The 16,536-nt window shown below is 48.4% G+C and overlaps 1 protein-coding gene across 3 annotated transcripts in view; it reads right to left on the reverse strand.

Moving 5' to 3' along the window:
• The window catches only part of LOC138497355 (cytochrome P450 2J2-like), a 503,127-nt gene that overhangs the window by 55,959 nt on the left and 430,632 nt on the right, over positions 1–16,536 (reverse strand). For 2 of the 3 annotated variants that reach the window (XM_069620767.1, XM_069620769.1), the window contains one exon: positions 9,219–9,360. The exons of the other annotated variant lie outside the window; for it this stretch is intronic. In XM_069620767.1, coding sequence (XP_069476868.1) covers positions 9,219–9,360 — 142 coding nt within the window. The remainder of the gene's footprint in view (positions 1–9,218; positions 9,361–16,536) is intronic. 3 annotated transcript variants of the gene reach the window in all.

Raw genomic sequence — 16,536 nt, forward strand, 5'->3', positions numbered from 1 at the left:
ACTGATAATGCGGAATTTGCAGTAGTATATTCCGAATTCTTTCTTCTGAAGGAAAGGTCAACCCCTCTTGAGCATCTAGGATTGCTCCTAGGAATTGTTTGGAGGTGCTTGGCACCAGGCTTGACTTTTTCTCGTTGATTGAGAAGCCTAACTCGTGGAGGAGGTCGATAGTCCTTTGAATGTTTGTCCTGCATATTCCTGGGGTTTCCCCCCGTTATGAGCCAGTCATCCAGATAAGGGTACACTGGGATTGTCTCCCTGCGTAGGTGTGCAGCCGCCACCGCCAGTACCTTGGTGAATACCCTTGGTGCCGAAGCTATCCCGGAGGGCAGTACCTTGAATTGGTAGTGTCGACTGTCCACCTTGAAGCACAAATACTTTCTGTGCGCTGGGAACATGGAAATATGAAAATAAGCATCTTTCATATCCAAGGTTGCCATGTAATTCCCCTTTTTTAGGAGGGGGATTACTTCTTGTAGCGTGGTCATACGAAACTTTTGGGGCTTGACATACTTGTTGGCAGGCCGTAAGTCCAATGCTGGGCGCATTGTCAAATCTTTCTTTGGCACAAGGAAGTAAGTTGAATAAATACCCTTGTTTACCTGGTGTCCCGGGACGAGTTCTATCGCGTCCTTTTCTAGCAGAATGGCGATCTCCTCGAGGAGCATCTTCTGATGTTCTAAAGAGTGTACTCTTTGTCGTGAAGGATGGTTCCGGGGACGCTGCAGTAGTTCTATACAATATCCTGTGGATACTGTTGACAGCACCCATCTGTCTGATGTGATCCCTTCCCAAGCCTGGGTGAAGCTGGAAATGCGTCCCCCTACTGGGGTTGCGTGAGAAGGGACCCTGAACTGAGCGTCAGTGCTTTGGTGGAGGCGTGCCGCCTCCCTTGTTGGGGCTGCCTCTGCCTTTACCACGACCTCTCTTATTACCCCTGCCGTACCCCTGGGTAAACTGTTGGTTGTTGTTCCACCGTGTACCCTGCCCCTGGGAATAGTTAGATCCTCTCTGGGAATTTTGGCCGCGTGGGCGACGAAAATTACTATTCCCTCTCTGGTTAGGGGGTTTATTTGTTAACTGGCCAAGGGACTTGAGTGTTTCATATTCGTCCTTGGTATTCTTCAGTGCGTCTTCGACCGCCTTACCAAACAACAGATCGGTTTCCACCGGTTTGTCCAACAATGATGCCTGGGTTTCTGCCTTAAAACCAGACTGCCTTAACCACGCATGTCTTTTGATAACAGTGCCTTCCGCTATCAAATTGCCTGCGTTGTCTGCGGCGTCGAAGGTTGCTTTCAAAATGCAACCAGACACGGCTCTACCCTCTGCGGAAATCCGAGCTAACTGGCCCTTTAAAGGTTCAGGAGCAGAGGCTATGAGTGCCGCGACTTCTTCCCACTGATGGCAGTTGTAGCTGGCCAACAGGGTGGTGGAGTTTGCAATCCATGCTTGATAGGCGGACGTTGAAGCTGCTTTCCTGCCGAAACCGTATAGTTTTTTGCTCTCCTTGTCGGGAGGAGCTTCGGACGATGACAAGGGTGTTCCAGCCCTCTTACGAGTGTTGGTGACAACTAGGGAGTCTGGCTTCAGATGTCCTCTTATATAGAGAGGGTCAGACTGGGCCGCCCTGAAAAGTTTTTCAACCCTGGGATTGACTGCTCTGGTGAGGTTCGGGTTCACCAGGGATGGATCTATTCTCCGCTGAATGGACTTAAGGATAGGGAAGGTCTGGGCAACAGGCCTCGTTTCTCCCACTAACTCTTCTGCGAACTCCCTCTCCTCCTGGACACCGTGGGTGTCAATGTGGAAGTGTTCTGGTGCGCGTGCGAGAACCTCATTTAGGAGGGGTTGGCTATCGACCGGGGAGTCGGTAACCGGGGCTTCGTTTTCTAGCGGGGAGTCTACTCTGTATGTTTCCGGGTCCTCCTCTTCCTCTTCCTGGTCCTCATCATCCCAATAGTAGCCCGTCCCGGTTTGCTCTTCTACCAGGCCAAATTGTTGGTCCTCACCAAAGGAAGCCTCTCCTTGATACAGTGAGTATCTTCTTGAGTATGGTTGTACCTCAAAGGGGTCTGACCTCATCTGTGTTTCAAACCGGGGCTTTTTACTCGGGGGGATAGGCTCCTTAGAGCCTGAGGGTGTCGCCCCTTGTGGATCATACGAGAGGAAATGTTCTGGATTTTTATCATAAAAATCAGCTAAAGAAGACATTCTTGACATGACCCTATCTATGTCTTCACTGGACCATTTTTTGGAACTGGGAATGACTCTCTCGCCAAGTCTATGGGATTTATCTTGCGTAGCTTTGCTGGTTTTAGACATATCAGCAGACCTGGTTTTGTCTGTCTGTTTAGGGGGAGTGGTGTGTTTCACAGGTGTGGAAGAGTGCAAAGGTTGTTTCTTCTGCTGTTTTCCCCCCTCCCCGTGAGTGGAAAAATGTTTTCCCTGTCCTTTCGTGGCTCTGGAGGTTTTCGACGCCTGGCGTCGAGGATCGGGGGTGGTGTCCCTGTCCTTCGAGCGTGGGGCCTCGCTGATTTTAACTGCAGGCTCCGACTCCTGGAGCGCGGTCTGGGTTGGAAGTCGTCTTCGTCTTCCGACGATCGAACTTCTGTTAGCCTAGGGAGCGAGGCACTCTTGGCAAGAGTGGATGATTGCCTGGAGTCATGCGGCGATCTTGATCGAGAGCGCCCAGACGACACCGAATCGGACTGTTCTATTTGTGCCTCTTTCCGAGAACTCGACGTCGTCGAGTCTCGGTTGGACTTAGTGTGTTTAGTGTGTGTAGTATGTGAAGCGCTTGTGTCGCCGGGGGTCTACCCCATAGCTGCCCTGCCGGACGACCTTCCGAGGTCGGGGACCTGCGCTTGGCTGTCTTTCGACGCCGTAATGCCCTCGCTGTCCAAAAGTACGGCGTCGCTGAAGGCGCCCTCCGCTGCCATGGCCACCTGCCTGGCGTGGTTGGCCCAACGCTTCATCGAACGGTCCTTAAGTGTCTTAGGTTTAAACCTACTACACGCTCTGCAGTTCGCTTCGGGGTGGTCCCTCGGCAAGCAGAGATTGCACGTGGCGTGCCTGTCGACCCAAGGGTATTTGCGATTGCACTTGGGGCAGAATTGAAAAGGGGTACCCTCCATACGCACCTTGAGGCAGCGGGTTGTTAAGTGTAGGAAATGTATAAGGTGTACCTATATACCAAGAGTGTAGAGTATGTACCACCCCCCACTCTCCCTACTTGCAGGGCTGAGGCCAGAGGCCTTCCCAGGCCCGGGCCGAGGCCAGAGGCCTTCCGAGGCCCAAATCCGTCGTGCAGCAGCCGACGGTCGATTTCTTCTCCAGCCGGCGTCGAGTGTCGAAGTTCGACGTTGGGGTGGGGAAGGATGTCAATAGATTATTATGTTAAATTTTTAGCAAAAGTATGGCTAAGGACAGGGGACTCAGCAAAATGCTTCCGACCAGTATGGCGGAAAAAAACAATCTGAGGATCCTAGACGCGTGAGGGATCTTGGGTACAGTGGACGTCACACTAGGGATAGTATTACTGGCACGCCCTGTGTCGACGCCCATTTTCGAGTTTCGAAAAACAAACTGTAATACTCCGCAGCTTCCACTAGATGTCGGCCTATGCACAGCATGTGATCTAAGCAGATTCCACAAGCCTCAGAAATATATATATATATATTACATGGCCACGGTAGTTATGGTTAAGTTGGTGTTTCCATAGGAAGAGCACTTTTTGGGCGGCTTATAACTTCGCTCCCCCTGGACGAATCCTCACCAAAGTTTGGTGAGGATTCGTCCAAGGGGGCAAAGTTATAGGGGGGGGGTCCCAAAACTTTTTTTCCCCATAGACTGAATGGGAAAAATGTTTTGCTCGCGCCTACAGCCCAAACCGCTGGACGGATTTTCACCAAATTTGGACCAGGAGCAGCGGCTTGGTCACAAAAGCGTGCTTTTGCAAATTTGGTGAAAATCTGTCGAGTAGTTTTTTTTTAAATGACCAAATAGTAGGTCAGAAAAAATTAGTGATATCTGTGTTCGCTTCGCGGACACACTTACCTGTTCCCTCCGCGGACAGGACGGTGATTGGACAAGCAGCTTGTGTGATGTCCGTGGACATCTGACATGCTTTTCTATTGGCTGCCGTGAAGCGTGCAGTGTGTCTATTTTCAGAGACGCCCGCCAAATTTGTTTATCTGAGTGGGATCTGCTGCCTGCACAGTGTAGATGTGGGCTGCGTCGGCCACAAAAAAGCGGTGAGGCACAGGCCCTCATGTCGCTCTCTTGTTCCCCCACCCCCTGCTCATGGCCCGTGTCTCCCATGCCCCCCCCCTCGCTGATTCTCCGTGTGTTCCTCCCACCCACCCGCTCATGCTCCGTTTCTCTTTCCCGTTCCCCCTGCTCATGTCCCGTGTCTCCCTCCTCCCCCCACCGCCCACTCATGCCCAGTGTCTCCCTACTGTTCCCCCCCACCCCCCGCTCATGCCCCGTGTGTCTCTCCCCTTCCCCCATCCCTCGCTCATACCCCATGTGTCTCTCCCCTTCCCCCACCCCCGCTCATGCCCCGTGTGTCTCCTTCCCCCCACCCCACGCTCATGCCCCGTGTCTCCCTACTGTTCCCCCCACCCCCGCTCTTTCCCTGTGTGCTTCTCTCCTTCCCCCTGACCCCCCGCTCATGCCCCGTGTCTCTCCCTCCCCTTCCCCCTCACCCCCCGCTCATGCCATGTCTCTCCCTCCCCTTCCCCCTCACCCCTCGCTCATGCCCCGTGTGTCTCCCTACTGTTCCCCCTGACCCCCCGCTCATGCCCCGTGTGTCCCTACTGTTCCCCCTGACCCCCCGCTCATGCCCTGTGTGCTTCTCTCCTTCCCCTTTACCCCCCGCTCATGCCCCGTGTCTCTCCCTCCCCTTTCCCCTCACCCCCTGCTCATGCCCCATGTCTCTCCCTCCCCTTCCCCCTCACCCCCCGCTCATGCCCCGTGTCTCCCTCCCCTTCCCCCTCACCCCCCGCGTGTCTCTCTACTGTTCCCCCTGACCACCCGCTCATGCCCCGTGTGTCTCTCCCCTTCCCCCCACTCATGCCTCGTGTGTCTCGCCCCTTTCCCCCCAACCCCTGCTCATGCCCCGTGTGTCTACCCCCTTCCCCCCACCCCCCGCTCATGCCCCGTGTGTCTCACCCCTATCCCACCAAACCCCAGCTCATGCCCCGTGTGTCTCACCCCTGTTCCCCCCACCCCGCTCATGCCCCGTGTCTCACCCCTGTTCCCCCCACCCCCGCTCATGCCCCGTGTCTCTCCCCTGTTCCCCCCACCCCCGTTCATGCCCAGTGTCTCTCTCCTATTCCCCCCACCCCCGCTCATGCCCCGTGTCTCCCTCGTGTTCCTCCCCACCCCCGCTCATGCCCCGTGTCTCCCTCGTGTTCCTCCCCACCCCCCGCTCATGCCGTGTCTCCCTCGTGTTCCTCCCCACCCCCGCTCATGCCCCGTTTCTTCCTACTGTTTCCCCCCACCCTCGCTCATGCCCTGTGTGCTTCTCTACTTCCCCCTCACCCCCCGCTCATGCCCCGTGTCTCTACCTCCCCTTCCCCCTCACCCCCGCTCATGCCCCATGTCTCTCCCCCTTCCCCCTCACCCCCCATGTGTCTCCCTACTGTTCCCCCTAACCCCCCCGCTCATGCCCCGTGTGGCCCTACTGTTCCCCCTGACCCCCCGCTCATGCCCTGTGTGCTTCTCTCCTTCCCCCTCAACCCCCGCTCATGCCCCGTGTCTCTCCCTCCCCTTCCCCCTCACCCCCTGCTCATGCCCCGTGTCTCTCCCTCCGCTTCCCCCTCACCCCCCGCTCATGCCCCGTGTGTCTCCCTACTGTTCCCCCTGACCCCCCGCTCATGCCCCATGTGTCCCTACTGTTCCCCCTGACCCCCCCCGCTCATGCCCCGTGTCTCTCCCCTTCCCCCCACCCCCGCTCATGCCCCGTGTGTCTAACCCCCTTTCCCCCCAACCCCCGCTCATGCCCCGTGTCTCTCCCCTGTTCTCCCCACCCCGCTCATGCCCCGTGTCTCTCCCCTGTTCCCCCCACCCCCGTTCATGCCCCGTGTCTCTCTACTATTCCCCCCACCCCCGCTCATGCCCTGTGTCTCCCTTGTGTTCCTCCCCACCCCCGCTCATGCCCCGTGTCTCCCTCGTGTTCCTCCCCACCCTCCGCTCATGCCCCATGTCTCCCTCGTGTTCCTCCCCACCCTCCGTTCATGCCCTGTGTCTCCCTCGTGTTCCTTCCCACCCCCCGCTCATGCCCCGTGTCTCCCTCGTGTTCCTCCCCACCCCCCGCTCATGCCCCGTGTCTCCCTCGTGTTCCTCCCCACCCCCCGCTCATGCCCTGTGTTTCCTTCCTTTTCCCCCCACCCCCTGCTCATGCCCCGTTTGGCCCTGTTCCCTCTCACCCCCTGCTCATGCCCATGTGTCTCCCCTGTTCCCCCCCCACCCCCAGCTCATGCCCTGTTGTGTTCTCTTTATACACCCCGCCTTCCCTTTCCATGGTGGCCATCTTGGTAAAAGATTTTCCTTCCTACACCGGGATGCCGCAGGCGTCCCGGTGTAGGAAGGGAAATCTTTTTTTTTTTACCACCTGAGGTTCCCACTTTGAGGACCTAAGATGCTAGTGGTCTTCATCTATTGAAAAGGATGTTATGGTGACGTTGCACTAATAAAAACCTATAAAAGTCAGTAAAAAAAAATGTGTTACAGGGACGTTATGGTTAAGTTGCACTAATAAAAACCTATAAAAATTCAATGAAAAAACGTTGTCAAAGGGACGTTATGGTTCCAAGTAAAACCGAAAAACCCTTGAAATTCGCCAGTTATGGTAAGCTAAGCAACCATAACTCGCGCCACCACCGTGCACTGCTAAGACTAACTCAGGACATCAAAGATGACATCACAAATGTCATTGATGACATCACATGTCTGGCTCACTCTTTTTTCTTTTGCTGGCATATCTAGGCCACATGGTTTTCTTCAGTAACAGTCAAACTAAATGTTTTATTTTATTTGTAGACGTATCCTTCAAGTAGGTTCTTACAGTAATTCCCTTAGAGTCCAGTCACATCATATGAAACATACATACGGGAAGACAAGCTTGAAAGACAGCAATCCTTTTTGTGCATAAAGATAATCAATAGACTTATGAGCACTTTCTGATAGTTCTGTTTTTTTATGGCTGTACTTTCCCTGTATAAGGTCATATTTGTATACATTGTACTCACACTACTTTCCTTAGGGTCCAATCACATCAAGTGATACATATACATAGGGTAAATAGCAGCTTTGAAACAGAGCAATCATTTATTTGCATGAAAATAATCAGTTAAGTTATGAATTGTTTCTGCTACTACTTGTGCTTTTTTGCTAACTTCACTTTCCCTGTATATACCCATATTGGTATGTGTTCTTGTGGCTTTGTGTTTTGTCTATAGTAATTAATAATTATGTAATACATGTATTTTATTAGCTACATATTACATATTTCACAGTACACAAAAATCTATTAAGAAAACATTTATTTCATTATTCAACATATTAACATTACGATTATACCTTCATCTTGTACGCTGCACACAATGTTATGTTTCTGTATGAGTAGCTTAGTATACTAGATAGAACCCCATAATAGAATGCTATTTATATCAATGCATCGTTCAATGCACTAATAAGGGTATGGTATTTATTACAATGATCCTTGACACTTTTTTCGCCACATTATAATAAGAATCCCTTGTACACATATTTCATGAAAAGTACATACACATGTGATGTCATCAGTGATGTCATCAATGACATTTGTGATGTCATCTTTGATGTCCTGGGTGTTAGTCTTAGCAGTGCACGGTGGTGGCGCGAGTTATGGTTGCTTAGCTTACCATAACTGGCGAATTTCGGTTTTACTTGGAACCATAACGTCCCTTTGACAAAGGTTTTTTCACTGAATATATATATATATATGCCCTAGGCCCTTACCGCAATCTATTCACTATAAAGCTAGCCTCAAGATTACTTTGTCTGCATGCTTTTCTTTTGCATCTGTATACGTGTAAAATAGCTTGATGTCTTCTTCCGTTTCTGTGGCATTGGCTTCTTCACCTCCATCCCAAGATGTCACTTTTCCTCGATACTTTCTTGATGCCTAATAGAATATCTTCATTCTCTTGTGTCTACATCTTCTTTATACATCAGCTCAGCTCTGTGTGAAGTTTACTAGTGATGGTTGGTGAGGTCACCAGTCTTCTTTGCCGTTTATTTGCTCTGCTTCTTCAGGAAACCCATTTAAACAACCATCATATTTCCTTGTGTCCAGGTATGGCTTCCTCAATGGGAATCTTGCCTCTAGGATTCCTTTTGGCCTTTGTTGCTTCAACTGTTCAGTATATGTCACATACTCTGGTTTCCAACGTACAGATAATATGGGCGGGACGGTTGAGGTGGGGGTACTTGGTTCCTCCTCTACAGACCGGTGTTTGTTTTGTGTAAGGCATGAGGATGAACAGTGATTGGGCAGGAGTGAGTTTCAAGCAGGTACTTGACATCCAGGCCAGGATGAGCCGGAAGCATTCCTGAGTCAATGAAAACGTGCAAGGTTCGGGTAACACTCTATGACTCTTTCTTTTTTTTTCTTTCCTCGATGGCAAAATGGCTAGCAGTTGCAAAGGCAACCCTGTCTTTGAGTGACTTTCAAATGAGTCCTCGGCTCAGCCAACCTGTACTGAACATCTTCTAGAACATTTTGGCCTCTGATGTTAAAAGTGTACAACACTTACCTTTAGTTTCTGCACCGTGATGCAATGAGTACATTGTGACAAATCTCAATTAGTTTTGGATTACCCATTATGAAGGGCTGAGTCAGCCTTACAAGGATTCAAACCTGTGAATGCAGGTTTAATATAGATCTTCGAAGCAACCACTTTCCTCATTGAGAAATCTGTGTTGGTGCTTACCTTGCCACAGTTAACCTGGAGCATCTTGTGAGGGTCCTGGTTAAGACACTGAGTGAAAGGACAGACAAAGCATCCAAATGACAACTACAGGTTACTGCAGCTTTACAAAGCCCATATTTAAAAATGGAATACAACTTAATACAGTCCTACAATGTAGTGGTATGGACACATTCCTTTCTACCGTTTATACAAATTAAAGAACAGCAGCCAGTCAGTCAGTTCATTAGCAGTATGTACCTGTGCCAAACGCTACGAACATCTCTTTGCTCACAAAATGTCCATCTTTATCCAGAAAATGGCCAGGGTTGAACTTCTGAGGAGTCTCCCAATGCTCAGGGTCATAAAGCACAGAACCCAGGTTCGGATAAATCACAGTACCCTACAGATAAAACAAAGGTAGGGACACCAATGATCTCCTTGTACTGTTCTCAGCTTTATTACACACTCACATTATTCTATAGATCCCGTTTGATAGGTTGGAATTGCAGTCTGAATGTATTTTCTTCACAAATAAATTACTACGAACAAGCATGAACATAGATTACAGGAAATTGTGGTTAAAAAGTCCTATGAAATATAGTAAAATATGAACCCTGGTGGAACAGGGGATTGGGGGGTTTTGAGTGGCATGAGAGGGCGCACTGCTCAATAGGTGTTGCTTGAGAACAGGGCCGTTTTTGATTTTATGCAAGTATGTGGTGGTGGCCTTTGAAGGCTGTCCTGAAGTTACATGTATGTGGGGTATGAGATTGGTCAGAGCCCAGAGAATATGCTTGCATATGCGTTTTCTATAGGGAGAACAAAGCTATGAAGCAGCAAAACGCTGCCATAAGTGTTAACCACCCCAGTGCCACAACTTGTGGGGTGGGTAACAAGTATCATGCGGACACAGGGTGTGGGATGATACTCTCCCCGTCCCTCCCCAAGGGGCGAGGTAGGTGCATGGCTAATGTGGAATGCTCCAGGAAGGCCTAGGCAAGATATGGGTACGTTGCCAGTAATTAAATCACAGCAATATCAGCTATAGTGGGGAAAAAACCTGGGACAGAAACATGCTCCAAAGGATATTGATGAAAATAAATTGCAGTGAGATACATTTAAGAAGGACAATGGGGAAAAGAAGAGTGGAACAAAAAGGTCAGCTTTTAATTGTTCAAGGTTAAAGGAATGGAGGTCCAGCTGTGAGTTCTGAAGCCAGTGCCACCAGTTCCCGCATCATCCACATATGTTAATTTTGTTTAAAAGTGTATAAATACTATGTGTGTTTTAACAATATGAGGTACTTCGTGTCAGGTATCTTGATTGTCGTGAAGAGTATGGAACCTCCGTCCCCAAGTACCACAAAGAGAGAATACAAGATGATTCCCTATGCGATCATTGGGGCCACAGGTGGGTTGTCCTCAAAGCCCGGATCCACGGAATGTTGATAACCCCAAGACAGCTGCAAAGGAAAGCTTAGGTTAGCAACCAAATGAGCACAGTACACAAAAGAAACTTAATAAGTATACAAGGGCATACCTAAACAAGGGTTGTTGTGACCCTATATCCTATGCTTGGTATAGTTCTGTGGAAGATGACACATGAGCAGGCTCTCCCCGATGGTAGAAGCGAAAGGAGGAACAGCAGGTTGGGCGTGAACCCCAACCTCCCCGCCTGTAGTGATTGAAAGCGAGCTGGAATCACAAAGGCTGATGGAGCTTTTAGGCAGGAAAAAACAGATCCAGATAGGGCAGTCCAAATAACAATCCGAGGTCGAGTAAACAATTCAGGCAGTTTAGACAGAGAGCGTGATCCAAGAAGTCCGTAAAACAGTCCGTGATGAAAAGCCGTGAAACAAAGTATCCAAAGCGCCGTACAGAGTCCTCCGAAGTGAACAGCTGTGAAGCGCGGTGCCGAGGGAGTTGACTGCATAAATAGTCACTGCCCCCGCGTCACATGATCCGCGAGTGAAGTGGAATAGCGCGTCACGTGACCCGGGGCTGTGCCACGTGACTGCTGGATTCGTCCCAGTGATTGTCATAGCGACCGCCCTCGCGCAGCATCCTGCAGACGCCACGGAAGCTGCCAGCGGATGAATGGGGAATCCCTGTGCCTGTGTGAGCGGAACGCTCGGCCCCTGGGACAAACCCGCTCACGTGTCACTCCGCGAACATGGGAAAGGGGTAATGAGGTTGGGGGCAAAGTGACTGATGCAGTATGAATGTTGCCTGGCCTAGATGTATGAGAGATGGGACGAGGTGAAAGCGTGAAACTTCGAGTGCGTGACGGTTTATTTTGTATTACAAGACCGCTTGGAAATATAATTAGATATTTTAGAGAGCTATTCCATACATTTATTTTCCATTTTAAATACCCTGAAATAATATTCCTTGATATATAGCCTTTTAGTTATTACAATCATATATACATGGGATTGAATTTTAAGATGTCAAAATAATAGAGCCTCATAATTGGTTTTACTTTTAATAGTCAATCTTTGCAACATCAAACGAGAATGAATTATCATATTGAAGAAAGAACATTAGAGCAACTACAAATTATAAACTGAAATCCAGGTGAATCGGAAGAGGTGGTATAATAGATGTGAAAAAGGGGCTACAGGGATAAGAGGGGAGCGGGTTGATGTAAAGAACAGAAAAAATGAAGGAACAATGAAAGAAGCTACCGAAACTCATTGTGTGGCATGGCTGAAGTGAAGCCTTCAGCCGTAGCCACTGTGAATGTTCCACCTATAGGTTTCCTTTGCCCACTGTACATGTTGCACCAATAGGTTTTTTTTCAGAGCCCACTATGGCCACGGCCACTTTATTTTGTTAAAATGTATTCACATTCCAGCAGTACCTGTAAAATATCTATATATTTTTTTTTAAACACTTTTCTGGTGCCCGTGCTTATGCCATTGAACTACCCATGACCTGGGTTATCCCCGGGTGAAAATGCAGTTATGAAAGCCGCAGAGCCGCACAACTGCAGGATTTGAACCTGTGAACGATCTTGACTTGACTGGAGACGTTTGGGCCAGAGTGCGCTGAGGGTCGGTAAGTATTTGCATCCCTTACCAGTGGACCCTGGTGCATCCATAGACTTTTATGCACAAGTGTCCCCTGAGGGCCACTCTTCTTTATCTAGGTAGCCTGTGCCACCAAGCTATTCCCAACTCTTGGAACCTGTTCTGCTCTCTTGGGGACACCCTCCTTGAATAGTGGGAAGTTATACTTCATCACCTCACCCACCTTCCTGAGTCGATACAGCCCCATGAAGTACTTTTGAGCTCAAGGCTAATCTCATCATAGGTACTGGACTGCCTCTTAGCTAAGGTTTGAATTGTTGAAGCACTGCCTAAGATTTATTCGCAATGTGGGACCCCTTTCTTTGCAGCTTGTGGATCTATACTGTGTAATATTCCTTTAGGCCATTGGTTACTGTATATAGGTTTCATAGTTAGTTTTGTGTTTTTTTTAATACTGCTGGGATTTACTACGCTTTTGATTTAAGAGTCCTTTAATAAATGTATATGTATTTTTGATATAAACACCTGACAGTAATTTGTGGTGTCATTTACTGTGGGTGCTCATTGTGGGCTTTTGATCACCCTCACCGTCAATGCTACCTTGATTGGTCTGGTTTGTCCAGAAGGTTACCCTGTTTCAAGAAATTAGGCTTGCCTTCTGAACCTCTGCCCACCAGGTCAGAGTTCAGAAATCCTTCCTAACACACGTCAGTTCAAGAGGAGGCGAAAGACGCACAGACCGAAAGGGTGACAAGGAGTCGACCTTGCCCTTTCCTACGAAGGTCTGTGAAACCTCAGCAGAGAGAATGATAAGTTCACGAACAGTAGCCAGCGTGTATTGCACCAGATGTCAATATCACACAAGACCCTCCTCTGCCGATTGCCAAGCCGGGGAGAGACGCTGGTCTCTCTGTGGTACCAACCTGGACTCTGAGACGAAAGAAAGCCAAGCAGTTTATCACAACCGGTGAGTCGAGGGGAGTGTTAAGAAACTGCACTGTGTTGAATGAAAAGTAGCCGAAGGTCAAGTTGAACTTTGAAAAGCAAAATTATACGATTAACTAAGGACGAAAATCCAGAGAAAGAGGAGTCCGGCACAATGTGGGTGCTCACGCAGGAACCTCTGGCGATTATCCAACAGTAAAGACTAACGTAACCAGAAGGCCTTGGGATGAGGCGAAGAACAGTCAAAGTGTACAGGGGTCTTGTAAAATCCTCTGTACCGTCAAAAGTCTTTGACCAACAGAGAATTGTTAAAGATAAGGGAAGTGAATCCCACATGATGAAAATTACTGCATGAACTGTTTTGTAAAGGTTAGCAAGAGTGTGCTCGGCAGAGGGAAGCCTACAACCAAGGGAAAAGACTGAAACCCTGTTTAAAAGTACTTTAAGATTTGAGAAAGCAAGAAGCATTGCAAGAGAAGGGGAAGGAAAATGTCCCCCTTGTCAACTGAGGTCCGAGCCTGACTGAGGGAGATCCAAGGGTGGACAGTTATCACCCAAAGTATTTGTGGAGTAGAACTTTGTGTAAATTTGTCAAGAACATCAGGCCTTGACGAGAAGAGACTTTTGTTAAAGGAGACTTGGCCATCAAAGAACCCGATAGCGGATTCAGAACTGTTGGTTCGTGCTGGGAAAGCTCAAGTGTGTGTTGTGCTCAGGAGACCCATCTTGTCCCGTGCTCAAAACATGGGGAAGGGAGAACCCTGGCAATCACATCCTGAATAATCATGAAAAAAAAATAATTTGCGAACACTTCTTTCTTTAATGAATACCCTATCCCACACTCTTTCTGTAATTAGTTGTAAGGATTTGGCAATAGTTTTTTTTTTAGTATAGGCCTTTTTATTTTGACAAGACACCACAAGGACAGCCTTATTTTTTTTTATTTGATGGTAGACGCTTGCTGCATTCTTAGATTTAGGTTAGGCGTTCTTCCACCCTGCATTTACAGTTTAATAGACACCCTTCAACTATGATCACTTGTGTCTGTCTTTACTGCTCTCACCATAGGTTCCTTACACTCCCCCACCGCCCGCCAAAATTGCAAAATACTAAGATTACCTGGCTGTCATACGCTGATGACAGCGCGGTTTAATAAAACACCCATTGGCCTACAGCGTTAATAGCCCTTGAGAAATATTCAATGGAGAAAAGTTTAGAAATCAACAGCACCAAGTCTAAGATCATGGCAGTGGCTAGTAGGTGCATGATTAAAAACTTCAGGGGGACCTTCCATGGAAAAGGTAGAGTCAAATACTTATTAAGAAACTATCATCACTCCTACGCTATCTGCTAAGACACCACAGCAATTTGTCTCATTAAAAGCTTTAAGCCGATTTGGCCTAATTAAATCCTATGTACGGGTAAAGTGTGTGAAACCCGAGGGTGTCCTCACATCTACTCCCTATGGATCCTCTTCTCCGGTGGCCAGGGAAAGACCATCACTTTTGAATCCTGACCCTGGGGCTGGAGAAGCCAGGGAGGATCACCTGGGTGGAGGATTCTTGGGGAGAGGAAATCCCCAGGGAAGACACGGTACTCCCCCCTCCCATTCCATAATGAACCCCTAATCCCAGGTGCATTTATGGGTTGTTGCCCCTTTCCCTCTAGTCAGTATAACATCAAAGGACATTATCAATTTAGAAGCCAAAGCAAAAGCATACAAAAGGAGGTGGGCTAATAGTGGGACATGGTATCCCCCTTTCCCTAATGAGAGCCAACGTAACCCTCCCCAAGCCTGTATGGGCGATTGCAAAACATCTCCACTCATTCAACCTACTATGATAGGTTATATGATTATATGATAGGTTATTTCAAACGCGCTTAATACCCAGAGGTTTCTGAGCGCGGACCCGGGGATCAAACCTGTGTTGCTCCGTGTGGTCTTGCTTCCAAGGCGAGCATGTTGCCGCTGAGCTATCCTCCCGAGACCTTAGTACTACAGTACTAAGATGAAGAAGAGGTGACAAGGAGTAATGAACACTAGCAAGTCAGTTCACCACTCTAGTACTGAGAAGAGGAAGAGGCCTGAAGAGTGGTGTAATGCTCAGGCATGGCCCAAGTTCACCTCTAATTGCAAATAGGCAGTACAAATTTGGAACTCACATCTGTAACCTGTCAGGTGGTTGCAGGTGTATAAGAAGGGATGAGACCAGCAGGGAATCAAGATTGCGAGGAGGCAGCCATGGTGGGTGCTGAAGGAGAGCCAGGGCACCAGCAGACGATCCCAAGGAATTGTGGAGCCCAGGGCAAGGCAGGCCGCTAGAATACCACAGTTGTGGGAGCCACCATGGTCAGAGATATGCAGCCGGAGCTGCGGTTAAGGAAAAGCAAGTAAAGTAACTGACAGCGCCTGAGGAGAAGTGGAGCTGGTTGTTAGAAGGGTTGAAAAACCGAAGTGCGAGCGGGGCCCGTGAGCAAAAGAAAGCCAACTAACAGAGCTAAAAAGCAAACGTACAGCCACCCCAGACGGAAAGCCAGGAGCCGGTGAGTCAAGAGGGAAAGTCACTCAAACCGGGGCACACCTGGGGGCTGTGGGAAAGCGAGACGAGTGCCAAATTAATGAAACAGCATGCACACGATGAAACAAACCCAAAGCCACGGGTTAGAAGCAAAGTAAAGATAATGCAATATGCAAGTGTCACAGACTATGCAAGCAGCAAATTAAGCAATCACAAATATTGAATAACTAACTGAATGAGAACATTTTGGAAAAGCTACGATTCAATGATAAGTGAATGTGAAATTCAAATATTGCCTAATTGAAAGCAAAGTACGAAAAGAGAAAGCAAGTGTGAAAGATTATGAGAGAACATGACAGCAAGGTGGTGAAGGAGCAGAACTACCATGAGCTGAACTATATGCATGAACACAGTGTGGCACAGCCAAAGATTGGCAAAGGATATATAACACATTGTGACAAAGCCAAGAGGCTGACAAGGAGAGATCAAGTGAAAGTGAACATTCACACAGGAGCAGATACAAAAGAATCTGTGTGGGACAGGAAGCCTAAGGTTCGTAGTTGCGTGACCTGTAATCAGTGGACCATGTGTTGTGGTCCGACAACTGCACCTAGACCAGAGAACCCTATATTGTGAATGCCAAATACATTGCTGAATTGAACTAATAATTAATCTGCTTGACCTGTTGATAGAATCCAGAATGAGTGTAAAGTTGAACTGGAGTTGTTTTGACCATTGAAAGATTGAGCATAAGTGTAAATTGACTGTCTTGAACTTGGGGAAGGGAACCTCGAGGATTTGTGGAACTGTGTTGACCTTGAAAGATGTAATCCTGAGACTTTTGTGGAACTCACTTGAACTTGGGGAAGTGGAGCTGAAAAGTAAGCTAGGAGCTGGAAGAGCTCAGAACTTTATTTTGATCACTATTTCTGTTATCGCTGACAACCCCAACACATTGTTTAGTTTTAGTTGTGAGGGCAAGGATATGTTTTGGACACACACAGACTTAAGTTGAACTCTCTGACTCAGACTCTTCCTTAAATTTCTTTAAGGTAGGGAAATCCCTCCTTAGCATAGGGCA

The sequence above is a fragment of the Ambystoma mexicanum genome, chromosome 5q, assembly GCF_040938575.1.
Source record: "Ambystoma mexicanum isolate Mex_15411 chromosome 5q, UKY_AmexF1_1, whole genome shotgun sequence".
Classification (NCBI taxonomy): domain Eukaryota; kingdom Metazoa; phylum Chordata; class Amphibia; order Caudata; family Ambystomatidae; genus Ambystoma; species Ambystoma mexicanum.